Source organism: Abrus precatorius, unplaced genomic scaffold (assembly GCF_003935025.1).
Source record: "Abrus precatorius isolate BTA unplaced genomic scaffold, Abrus_2018 Scaffold7, whole genome shotgun sequence".
Classification (NCBI taxonomy): domain Eukaryota; kingdom Viridiplantae; phylum Streptophyta; class Magnoliopsida; order Fabales; family Fabaceae; genus Abrus; species Abrus precatorius.
The window spans coordinates 31,416,954-31,428,698 of record NW_020874417.1 but is presented as its reverse complement, the minus strand read 5'-3'; the positions used below and the strand labels follow the sequence as shown (position 1 = coordinate 31,428,698).

General features: G+C 30.7%; 2 protein-coding genes across 3 annotated transcripts; one reads left to right on the top strand and one right to left on the bottom strand.

The window, feature by feature from the left end:
- Nucleotides 1–3,079: 3,079 nt before the first annotated feature.
- Nucleotides 3,080–7,637, top strand: LOC113871094 (UDP-rhamnose/UDP-galactose transporter 6-like). Of its 2 annotated transcripts, none has more exons than XM_027507867.1 (6): nt 3,080–3,192; nt 4,633–4,870; nt 4,995–5,179; nt 5,253–5,453; nt 5,794–5,955; nt 6,342–7,637. In XM_027507867.1, exons 2-6 carry the CDS (start codon nt 4,741–4,743, stop codon nt 6,630–6,632), a joined length of 969 nt encoding a protein of 322 aa, XP_027363668.1. In that variant the 5' UTR covers nt 3,080–3,192; nt 4,633–4,740; the 3' UTR covers nt 6,633–7,637. The 2 variants fall into 2 exon arrangements, with proteins under 2 accessions (XP_027363668.1, XP_027363667.1); XM_027507866.1 differs by having other exon boundaries at nt 3,084–3,192; nt 4,699–4,870.
- LOC113871095 (40S ribosomal protein S18-like) lies at nt 7,638–9,285 on the bottom strand. The gene is made up of 4 exons (XM_027507869.1): nt 9,146–9,285; nt 8,870–9,030; nt 8,573–8,761; nt 7,638–8,018 (listed from the first exon to the last, which is right to left on the bottom strand). Exons 1-4 carry the CDS (start codon nt 9,146–9,148, stop codon nt 7,913–7,915), a joined length of 459 nt encoding a protein of 152 aa, XP_027363670.1. The 5' UTR covers nt 9,149–9,285; the 3' UTR covers nt 7,638–7,912.
- Between the last annotated feature and the right edge of the window lie 2,460 nt (nt 9,286–11,745).

Here is an 11,745-nt window from a genome sequence, read left to right as displayed (position 1 = left end):
CACAGATGAGAAGGGAAAGGGACACATCTTATTTGCAATAACTAATATTAATATTAATATTAAAGGGCGTGCCAGACACGTGATCATTGTTTGGAAAGGGAAACACCCTAACTCTTACTCTTCTTCTATCTATCCCTGGCAAAATCAAGGAAGACTCTCGTCTTTGTGGGTTGCATGCAATTTTCCTTTCCTCTTTCTACTACTGGGCTTTCCTTGTTATTCTCAAGTCCAACTCACATCTTTCCCTCCACCCTTTCCTTTGCCCATGATAAATGTTTGTTTAAACTTTTAATTGATTTTTTTTCTTTACCAAAATAAATCAAATTTTTTTAAATAAAAAAATTAAAATATTTTAATAATTAATTATATTGATTATTATTATAAATAAGTTAAATTATATATTGAGTTCTACTGAATCTATTCACCATCCTACTTTTATATTATCATAATTATAAACTTATAATCTAATAAATATTTATGTTTTTTTATGTATATGTTTATGGTAAAATTTGTAATTGATAAATAAATAAATTTAAATAAGTAATTTGTGATTTAATTTTTTTTATTTCTTAAATATGTTTTTAATATAATAATTAAATCAATATCATAAAACAAAAGATTAAAAAGAAAGTAGAAGTAGAATGATACAATCTTGAAATAAACATCAAAATTATATAAACAAACTTTAAATTGAATTAAATTGAAAAAATATAACGTAAAACTTTCATTCACAATCAACACATGTTTATTGATCTCAAAGTTGTTGGATTTAACTAAATTGTTAAACTTTGGTTTAAAAAAATTTTGGGTAGTGTATAAAAGTGTTAACCCTCTAAAATGTAAAAATTATCTATATTTATATACAAATTATCTTAACTGTTTTTTTTCATGAATATCTTTTGTAATTTTTTTTATACTTTTTTTCATAACAACTATTATTTTCTTACCCATAACTTGTTCTACGTGTCGTGATCTTCAATCGATAGTAACTGTTGATGATTGTTAATAATTACTTAAGAATATTTTAAGACTAACATTTTTTTATATCTCTTGCATTTGCTTTTATTGTTGGACATGTTACAAATTCCTTAAAATACTTTCTATAAAATTACATTGAAGTACTCTTTTTGATATATTTTGATACTTAAGTTTAAGATCATTAATTATGTAAAAAATCTTTGAAATATTATTCCTGTTTCAACATAAAATGAAGCTCTTGTATTTACTTTTATGAAAACATGTTGAAATATGATATTTTTCACAAAAATTATAAACTTTTGAGGTCATATGTTGCAAAAATTAATCAAAATGCAAGATATTAAAGTTACATCAATTATAGTGAAAATGTATTTATAATCAACAAATTTTAAGATGTGCTGTACTGTACTTTTAAAAGGTATAGCTCATTCATCTATCGTGAACTTTGACAATAAGGTTTTATATTTTAGAATTTATTTTTCAAACAATATGATATTTCAAATACATTATAATTATTATTTTTTTGTGACAGTAAAGATGTAATTTATTATATGTTATTACTCTACTAATGCAGTCATTAAATTAATAATTAGAGTACCTTTTTTGAATATGTGATTTCTTATTCTATCATCAATCTTGTATACTAGTTTTGTAATGTTATTATTTAAAATACTTGAATTTGTTTCTATTAAACTCACAAAATATATATGTACCATATATATAATTTAATTTTAATCTAATATTGCATCAACACTTATCTCTTCTTTTTAAAGGTTTTCTTTTCCATTTTAAGATTTTTTTTACGTATTTCTAATGATTTTTTTCTTTGGTGAAAGCCTTTTTTATGATTTTTTTTTCATTGCTTTACTATTTCATTTCTATCTCTCCCCACCTTTTACCACCCCCTCCCCCTCTCACATTTCACTGTTTTTTCACCACTCTTTTCCTTTTTTAGCCACTAGCCATCCTAACCCTCTTAATTAATGCCTTTATTTCCTTGCATATGTCGTTATCTCTTTCATTGAACCATTCAGCAAATAGAGAGGATTCTCTTCCTCCTTTCATACAAATTTTCACTTCTTGTCTTGGGTAAAATTTTCTTATTATTCTACTATCTTTGCTCATATGCCATAACTTTTCTTATTATCTACAATTGAGCGAGACTGAAACACTAACAGAGTTAGTGATATTTTAAAGTTGAAAATCTTTAATTTCAAAGAGAAGATTAGTCATAGGGAAGCTTAGCAATTGTTTGATTATTTTACTCAATTTCCATTTAATTACCATTAAATGAGCATGTTGTGTTTTATAATATTTTATATTGTAGTATCAGATAACCACATCGGTATTCCGTTATTTATTTTTGTATGTGTGGCTTAGCTGCCTTGAAACTCTAAATGATTGACAAAGCATTTTTTTAATTCAAAGGAGAATGATTTTAGTAATTACTATATCGGTTACTATTATAATTAACTATGTAAAATATTTTATATATATATATATATATATATATATATATATATATATATATATATATATATATTGGGTATAACAAGTGAAGTGATTTTAAGATAATTTATTTTATTTGAATTATTTTAAAATAAAACATTACAACAGTTAATTTTATGTTTACAAGCGATGTCAGATATTTTACGTATTATTTACAGTAATTGAAATCATAATTTTAACTTACCATGCGATTAATCTCTAACCATTCTTATTTCGATCGATAAGTGTAGTTTAAAGTTAATAAATAGTCTATATAAATTTAGTTTAGATAAACTTTTTAAAAATTACTTATAAGAAAGAAAAATACAAATGTAGAATAAATAAAATGCATTTCATAAATAAAAATTAATGTATACATCTTAATTTTTTTTAAAATAATTCAAAACCGTCATAATTTAATATAACGATGAAAAGAAAGAAAAAGAAAAGAGAACATATTACGGTTATACTTGTGTTGTTTGTCCCAAAATGAAAGTAAAAGCAAGGGAGAACGTGCATGTTGGACCATACCAACAAGAATACGTGAAGGAATCAGAAAACATGGATTACTCTGCCATACCATAGCAACCATAACTTGCTTATGCTCGTGTTGTGTTGTTGGGTGCGTACCGCGTGCCTCTCCTACTACAATCTGCAAACCAATTCCCTTCTTCCATTTTCCCACCTTTCGTATCATTCCAAGTTCCAATGCATTCTCAATTCACGGTTTGCTTCTTTCTTTTCCTTCTTCTCTCTCAACCCCACATTCTCATTCCTTCAAAAGCTTCACCTTTTTTTAAATGATTAATCGTATCTTATATGTTTCTTATTTGAAGAGCAGAACTCGATGAATATGAGCTTACCCATGTTTGATCTCTTTCTCTCTTTTAAGTTTATTTATTTATTTATTAATTTTCAGTGCTACCCTTCTGGATCTGAGACTGCTTTTGGGATCTGGTTATGATGGATTTGATTTTTTTTAAAATTTAGTTAATTTATTTTTCCATAGAGCGGAGAATTGTTTTGCATTAGGAAATTATTGGAGTTCAATTCAGATGATATGGCATTTTGGTTAATTTAGGAGCTTTGTTTATGAAATTGGGCCAATTGGCATTTCATTCAAACGGGATATAATGTCTTCAAGGTTGTGTTTGTTTTGATAATCCACCCGGAAAATGTGTGAATCACTTTAGGGGTTATTACCGTGTATGATTAGAATAGAAATGTACTTATATGTTAGGTTTTGGATGAAAGATCTACTTTATTCATATTGATAGATTACTTATATCATTCTTCTTCTATTGGGCTATTGTACCGTTAGTGGTAGAAATGAATTTTGATCGCGATGTTTTACATGTCATATATTAATTCTAAAAATGATTTCTTGCTGATTTTTCCTAATTTTGAATAAATAATTATATATAATTTGAAAATGATATTGATAAAATGTATCATTATCACCACTTGATGAATTCAAAACCATACCATGTGGGCTTGTTTTTAAAGAAACCATGACATGATTTTGTGAATATTTTTTCTTATTCCTTCACATTACCTTTTACAACTCTTGGTCAATGCATAACTATAGTTGGCTTCGTTGATCGATTTATACTCTTGGGGAAAGGAAGATGCTATTTGCTGAGAAAAACAGGGCTTGCTAGGCGAGAGAATAGAGGTGTCATGTTAGCTGAAGGTCCCCAAAGGGGATGATGTGGGTTATGTTGAATCTAAATTAAGGAGATGCAGACTTTTCTGATTCTGAGTCTTGAATGTATCTTCTGCATTTCACATTTTAATTTTATAAATTTAATTTGAAACTCTAAGCTCAAAGGCTTAGTGATTCTCATATTTTCAACGTGTCAACTCTCTGTGGAGGTAGATTATTTTCATAACTAGGAGAAAAGGAACAAGGTAGAGTGCTAAATGTTGTGCATCAACATTTTTATCAATAAATAATATTATCCTGGGGGTTATTGTTAAAGATGATGAGATGCATATCAATTCTTTTGTTTGTCAGCTGTCAATTTCTGATCCTTTTGATGTCCTTAAGATTTTTATACAAATATTCATTTTTCTATCACAGTGAATTTGTGATATTTGTGGTCACATTTCCATTTGTTTTCTTTTTATTTAAATATGATAATTTCATACCTTCCACTTTACCAGGCTTCGTTGTTTATTTAAGTGGGCTGACCCATGCACATCATTTGAATGGAATTTTATGGAGGCTAGCTAGAAGAGATCAGTGTGAAATTGTGAAAAATAAGAAGGAACATGGCGCCAGCTAGCAAGGCTGAAAAGAAGGCAGCAGTGGATGCAGCTGCATGGATGTTCAATGTTGTAACTTCTGTTGGAATTATCATTGTAAACAAAGCTTTGATGGCCACTTATGGCTTCAGTTTTGGTAAATTCCCTTTCCAAAATTTTAATGATAATTTTGTTCTCGAGTTACAATGTCCCGGTTAATATATTATCATGCTTTGATGCTAATTTCTTATCTTCTTAATATAATTTGCCTTTGCGTGCAGCTACAACATTAACAGGTCTTCATTTTGCTACTACTACTTTGATGACAGTCATACTAAGGATGCTAGGATATATCCAGGCTTCTCATTTACCCTTACTAGAAATTCTAAAGTTTGTTTTCTTCGCTAACTTCTCCATTGTTGGAATGAATGTCAGTCTAATGTGGAACTCAGTCGGATTCTATCAAGTGAGTTGGGCTTAATTCGCTATTGGTCCATTAATGCATTCAGAAGTTAAATTTACTTTTTAACCACTGGCAGATTGCTAAGTTGAGTATGATCCCTGTATCCTGCTTGTTGGAAGTTGTTTTTGATAAGATTCGGTATTCAAGAGATACAAAACTGAGCATAGGTGTTGTTCTTTTGGGCGTTGGTGTTTGCACTGTTACTGATGTGAGTGTTAACACAAGAGGGTTCGTTGCTGCCTTTATAGCAGTGTGGAGCACTTCTCTGCAACAATATGTAAGTGTGAATTCCACTACATGTAATATACTGCATCTGTTCAAACATAAATGGCATAATTGAATCATAAATGGATTCATGCAAGCACAAACACCTGCATACACAACATTACAGAGAGAGGAATGGAATCAGACTAACATTGTCCTTTCTGCCTTATTATTGTGTTATGCTTATATGTCCACATGAATGCATTTTAGAAAAGTTCTGGTATTGTGAAAATTATCATGTTTCAGCCTGCTATTAACACTCCTATTTGGTTTATGGAGTGTAAGGATTAAGGAATCTTAATCTGATTTTTTTTTCTGACTTATTAATGAATTTTCAAATCTCTCATGTGCAGTATGTGCACTTTCTTCAACGGAAGTATTCGTTGAGTTCCTTCAACCTTTTGGGACATACAGCACCTGCACAGGCTGCATCACTCCTGTTATTTGGCCCTGTTCTAGACTATTGGTTGACAAACAACAGAGTTGACAAATATGCTTATAACGCAGGCCCTTTGGTATGTACAATGGATCACAAAATGATATCAATTTCAACATATGAACCATAGATAATTTATTTTTTCTGAGAAATCGAGTGCACAAACTAGTAGATTCACATGGATTTGCATATTATAGTGGATGGCTTGATGTGTTAAATAGATATTGATTTCACCTTTAAATAGATCTAGACAATTGTGTATATTATATATTTGGTCTTGTTTGTATGCCTGTGTGTTACATGACTGTTATTTAGGCATAGACATTACTATGCCTATCAGTGTAGATAAACACACAATAAAACAGATGGATTAATGCATGCTGACCTTATGTTACTTTTCACAATCTTATGTGGGTTGATATTGACCTTGCCTAAGGTTGTCATCTTATGTGTTGGCTTTGGCAGATATTCATATTTCTGTCATGCACTATCGCGGTGGGGACCAACCTGAGCCAATTTATCTGCATTGGAAGATTTACTGCAGTTTCATTTCAAGTACTAGGCCATATGAAGACAATACTTGTTTTAATAATGGGATTCTTTTTCTTTGGGAGGGAAGGTCTCAACGTTCACGTGGTTTTAGGGATGGTAATAGCCGTGGTTGGAATGATATGGTATGGCAATGCCTCATCAAAGCCTGGTGGAAAAGAGCGCTTGAACCACTCTCTTCCCACCAACAAAACAGAAACCAGATAGTTTCACAGCACTGGCTCGTTCTGGTGATTTTATTTGCAAAAGTTGAGGATAAGAAGATAGGAGTAGGAAAGTATTTAATTATTTGAAATTAAACCTTATTCGTTATAATTATTTCAACCTTATTTGCTATTCTTTAAATTTTCATCTCGGTTATGAAAGTATATTAATTCCCCACTCATAATTGTAATATGTGCTTAGATGACGACGGCACTTTTTGATGAAATTTTCATGCTGACACAATAGTGCAAATTGCAATGACTACATGAACCATATAATATGACACTTTACTCTTAAAATTATATATTTTCCTTGAAAATGTATATTAGGTTTGTCAGAATTACTGATGATTTAACGACCCATAATGAAAAATATAGGAAAAACGAATAAAAAAGCAAGCAAAATCTTAGGGAAGACCATTAATATAAATTCTTAGAAAAGAAAAATGAGATTTTGGGGAGTACTGAGAACCATACCCTATGCCTCAACGTTCAATTTCTCCAATTAACGCAAACGTATAAACTTGGTTACCTTTTTCAAACGTCTTCCATCAATGTTCACGAAAAATAAGTAATTACGTACTAATGTATGCATACAAAGCAGTGTGAAAACTTGCAACAAAATAAATTATAGACGGGTAGCTACCAAATCAAGTGTTTGGAATAAAGTAGTGATATTGTCATATTAAAGAGTTGGAGAAAATATAGAACTACTTAATTTTCAAATACATTTTGTGAATCAAAATCATCATTGTCTAACAATATGAATTCCATATAGAAAGGAAAAAAATTTCTTAAAAAAGGCTTACTTATAAAATGAGGAAAACAACGATATATCCACCCTTAAATTCTTTAAGGTTGGAATTATCACATATTTTAAATTATACGAATAGTAAAGGACTTCCTAGTTTTTACTTTATAAATAACTCACTTTTAAAAAACCTTATGAATGTGAAAGGACCACAAACAATTTTAATATCTCACCAAGTTACAAAATGTTTTGCGTCGCCAATTTATTGCCAAATATCATTACTTGAATACGAAAAAGTAACATTTTCCTTTGAGGAACATAGTGAATACGTAATTTCATCAAATACTATTTAAGGTTCTCTACAACTAAGAATACCAACATTAAACTAAACGGAAGCTTAACGCAAATAACAAACAAAATTGAAATTGTCACCGCATTTCACAACTAATACAAAGTCGGTATGGAAAACATGTCTAATGTACTTGAAATTTGCCTCCTCAACAAAATCTAATCTCAAGCCAAAACATATCAGCTTAACGCTTCTTGGAGACACCAACAGTTTTCCCCCTGCGGCCAGTAGTCTTGGTATGCTGACCACGGACACGAAGGCCCCAGTAGTGCCTCAAACCACGGTGGTTTCTGCATGATAGTTAGAATGTGAGTCCCAAGTGTTATAACAACAGCCAAAATTTACTTAAACATACAATGCATAGGCTTTCCACAGTAATTCTTAAGTATGTTGGTAGACTTTGATTTCATTACACATTCAATATTTGGACTGACATCTAGCAACTATGTGGACTAACAGAAAACCAAGCACAAGCTATTGGACGACAGGCTAGCAAACTAATATGATCAGGTTCTTTTGAGGAGATAAATTAGATCAACGTTAAGATAAATATTCCTATCAGATAATGAGAACCTGTCCTTCCATGATATCATATACAAACATCGCAGGCAAAACAATCACATAATCATAAAAGGAAAGAAATAAAAAAAAAAGAACAGATCTGCGTCCAGCATACATTCATGTTGCACATATCAGAAGACAGAAATCTAGTAGTCAATTTGACTTTGTCAACAAGGTAAAACTTATTCTGATTTTGAACAAACAAATATCAGATTCACCAGGAAAACAATTAGAACATAAAATATATGAAAAGATAGGTAACTAGTAGAGGTGAGTGAGTAACCTAATTTTCTTGAGTCTCTCCAAGTCATCCCTCAGCTTCATGTCAAGTGCATTAGACACAACCTGCGAGTACTTTCCATCCTTGTAATCCTTCTTCCTGTTCAAAAACCAGTCTGGGATCTTGAATTGCCGAGGGTTATAAACCACAGCCATCAGATTTTCCAACTCAGCAGCACTCAACTCACCAGCTCTGAAAATCCCAACACAACAAAACACCCATTTCAACAAAATGGAAAAAAAGAAAAAAAAACACGTCAGTCAATGTGCAATTGAACAGAACAAAAGAAAAAACAAAAACCTTTTGTTCATGTCAACATCGGTTTTCTTGCAAACGATGTTGGCAAATCTCCTCCCAATACCCTTGATTGAGGTAAGAGCAAACATTATCTTCTGCTTGCCGTCCACGTTCGTGTTCAGCACACGCAGAATGTGCTGGAAATCCTCGTTCGCCACCAGAGACTGCAAGACCCACAACAAACAAATTCAGTTACCTTTCAAGGTTTCTCAAAATTGCACCTTTGTTTCTTCCAATCAACTCCGTGCACGGAGGGGGCCAATCGAGATGGGAGCCTACCATTTTTGCCGCGGAAATGTTGTCGGAGAGTGAGGGTCGCCGCCGAAGCTGTTGGTGCTGCCCAATTGAGGATCTGAATTTTTAGGGTTCGTGAGCGAATCAACGTTATATAGGGTGCTGCTTCCAGGTCTTCGCTAGGGTTTTGTTCGTGTGCCGCACAGAGTGACAGGTGACTAGAACGTCGTCGTTTGAGTTACTAGAATTTGTGGGCTAGTTTGGGCTCCATCGGCCCATTTCTAAACTGCTTTTTTAAAAACATACTGATGCTTTCGACAAGCCCAGACTATTGTTGACAAAAAAAAAAGGAAAAAAGCCAAGGCTATTTTTTAAAATAATCCCAAGAAAATATTAATAACAGGGTTAAAATAATGATATGTGAATAAATTTATGAACAGAAGGAAGGGGTCAGACATTTCAATAATTCATATTTTTTGCTCACCGTTATGCTATGTTATGTTTCAGTACTATGATGGTATGCTAGTGGCATGTACATGTTTTTCTTGAATATTTAAAAAATGTCTAAATTTAGCTTCCTCCCTTGCTCTTCTTTAATATGTTGTTTTCCTTTCTCCTATAATGGTTAGAAGCAATAAATGAAAAGAGTCTTTTAAAATTAATGTAATTCCAAAATAAGCAAAAATAATATATTAACAAGTAAAATTTCAGGATGAACGTTAAGAGTATCTTAAAGAATTATATATTATTAATTCATTAAGTTTTTGTTAATATATTAATTTATATTTTTTTATCTTTCAAAATATTAATTTTAAATATATTTATTTAAAATATAAATTTTGCTCTCTTTTTTTCTTTCCTCCAAAACTCTTCTTCCCAGATAATTTTTAAGAAAAATAAATTCTAGTAACAAATTTGGTAGGCAATCATTTAGTTATTAGTGGATCCAGATCGCCTGTAATTTTAACTGGAGCTGCAACATCTTCTTCTTCCTGTATAGTTTCGCTTAAACGAAAATACACAACAAGAAGAAGATGTTGTCTTTACTTCCATTTCAACTCTCTCTCTTTCATCCACCCACTCAGCCCTTCTTCCTCTCCTCTCTTTCCTTTCCTATCCAGCCACCCTCTTTCTCAGTCTCTTTCTTCCTCTCTCTTTATTTAGTTCTTCACCCCTCTTTTTCTCTCTTCATCCGACCATTTTCCCTTCCTTTTATTATCCTTCTCACGCTCTCCCTCTCCCTTGTGCTCTTGCCTCATCTCCTCTTACCTTCTCTTTCTCTCTTTTTCTTCTCTTACTCTCTTTTTCTCTCTTTTTTCTAGTTTTTTGTCACTCTTTCTGGCTTAAACTATATTCGCTTAAACGAATTTTTTTGACTTAAGCAAAATTTGCTTAAGTTAATTTTTTTTTGTTTAAACTAAAATCACTTTTTACTAAATTCGTTTAAATAAATTTTGTTTCGATTAAGTGAATTTTGTTTCGCTTAAGCAAATGAAAAACTGCAACCAAAACTGTAGGTGATTCAAATTTGTTATTGGTTCTATAATGTTTTCAATGCATATGAAGAAACAAGACTTATGAACTCAAAATTATAGAGGAAGGTGATGTTCCTATGAAATATGGTTTGCAATACTATTCATCTTTAAATTTTAATATGAAAAATGTCAAACAATACACTTCAACCTATTTTTTTAGTAATTTATAGTGAAATAAAAAAATATTAAAAAAATAAAAAAAATATAATTAAAATATTTTTTAAAACTTAAAAATTTTAGAACAATATTAATGAATGGCTCAAAACACTTATTAAATATTTAAATATCAAACAAAAAATTATATATTTTTATTGTTTTAAATACTATAATTTTATTTAAAAATATTTTCTTATTATTTATCTAATGCCTTAATCTATATTATCAATCTTGATTAATGAATAAGATAAGAAAATAATAAGATAGAGATAAGATATAATAAAAGAATAATAATCGCTGATCCTATCCTATATTATAGGTTTGAAATAAATAAAAAATAAATAATATTATGTTTTGTTATTCGCAATCTAACACTAGCAAGTGCACTAGGATTGCAGCAAGTAATGAGTAAATTTAAGATCCAAATATCGTTTCCACAGGAAATTTAGGTTTCAAATACCACTTCATAGAATTATAACCATTTACGCTTTTTTGAAATTGGAAGGAGAGTAGTAACATGTAATAACAGCAAACCAGAACAATTAAAAGTAAAATGAACTTGCAGAAAATAGAACAATGAACAAACAATTATTTGATAACAGAAAAAGAAACCATAGCTAGGGAATTGCTTCACCAAAACTCCAATGTTTAATCAATAAAGTTCTAAATTAACAAGCATTTGGAAAGAAAGACAACCAGTTTCATGTTCTATTGTTCAGAGGTTAATTCCTTAACTCAGTGAACCTAACATTCAATTAAAACATTCTAATTTCTTAGATCTGATTTAATTCAACATTGCTTTAAGTATAAGAAACCAAAAGATTGCAAGATCAAAGTTCCTTATCCCTAAGAAAACTATAATCTTGGTGATTGGTTCAGATCTGAAGAACAAATTCAATTTCCATTGACAAAAGTTCCTCTGAAATTAGTTAATCAAATATCCATTCAATTCCT

Excerpts from the sequence above, each read along its gene's own strand:
- LOC113871095 (XM_027507869.1), bottom strand. Across the intron at positions 8,762-8,869 it reads GATGTTGACATGAACAAAAG|AGCTGGTGAGTTGAGTGCTG; the intron begins GTTTTTGTTTTT and ends TGGGATTTTCAG. Across the intron at positions 8,019-8,572 it reads GAGAGACTCAAGAAAATTAG|AAACCACCGTGGTTTGAGGC; the intron begins GTTACTCACTCA and ends ACTATCATGCAG.
- LOC113871094 (XM_027507867.1), top strand. The coding sequence starts at position 4,741 with ATGGCGCCAGCTAGCAAGGCTGAAAAGAAGGCAGCAGTGGATGCAGCT. Across the intron at positions 5,180-5,252 it reads ACTCAGTCGGATTCTATCAA|ATTGCTAAGTTGAGTATGAT; the intron begins GTGAGTTGGGCT and ends AACCACTGGCAG. Across the intron at positions 5,454-5,793 it reads GCACTTCTCTGCAACAATAT|TATGTGCACTTTCTTCAACG; the intron begins GTAAGTGTGAAT and ends TCTCATGTGCAG.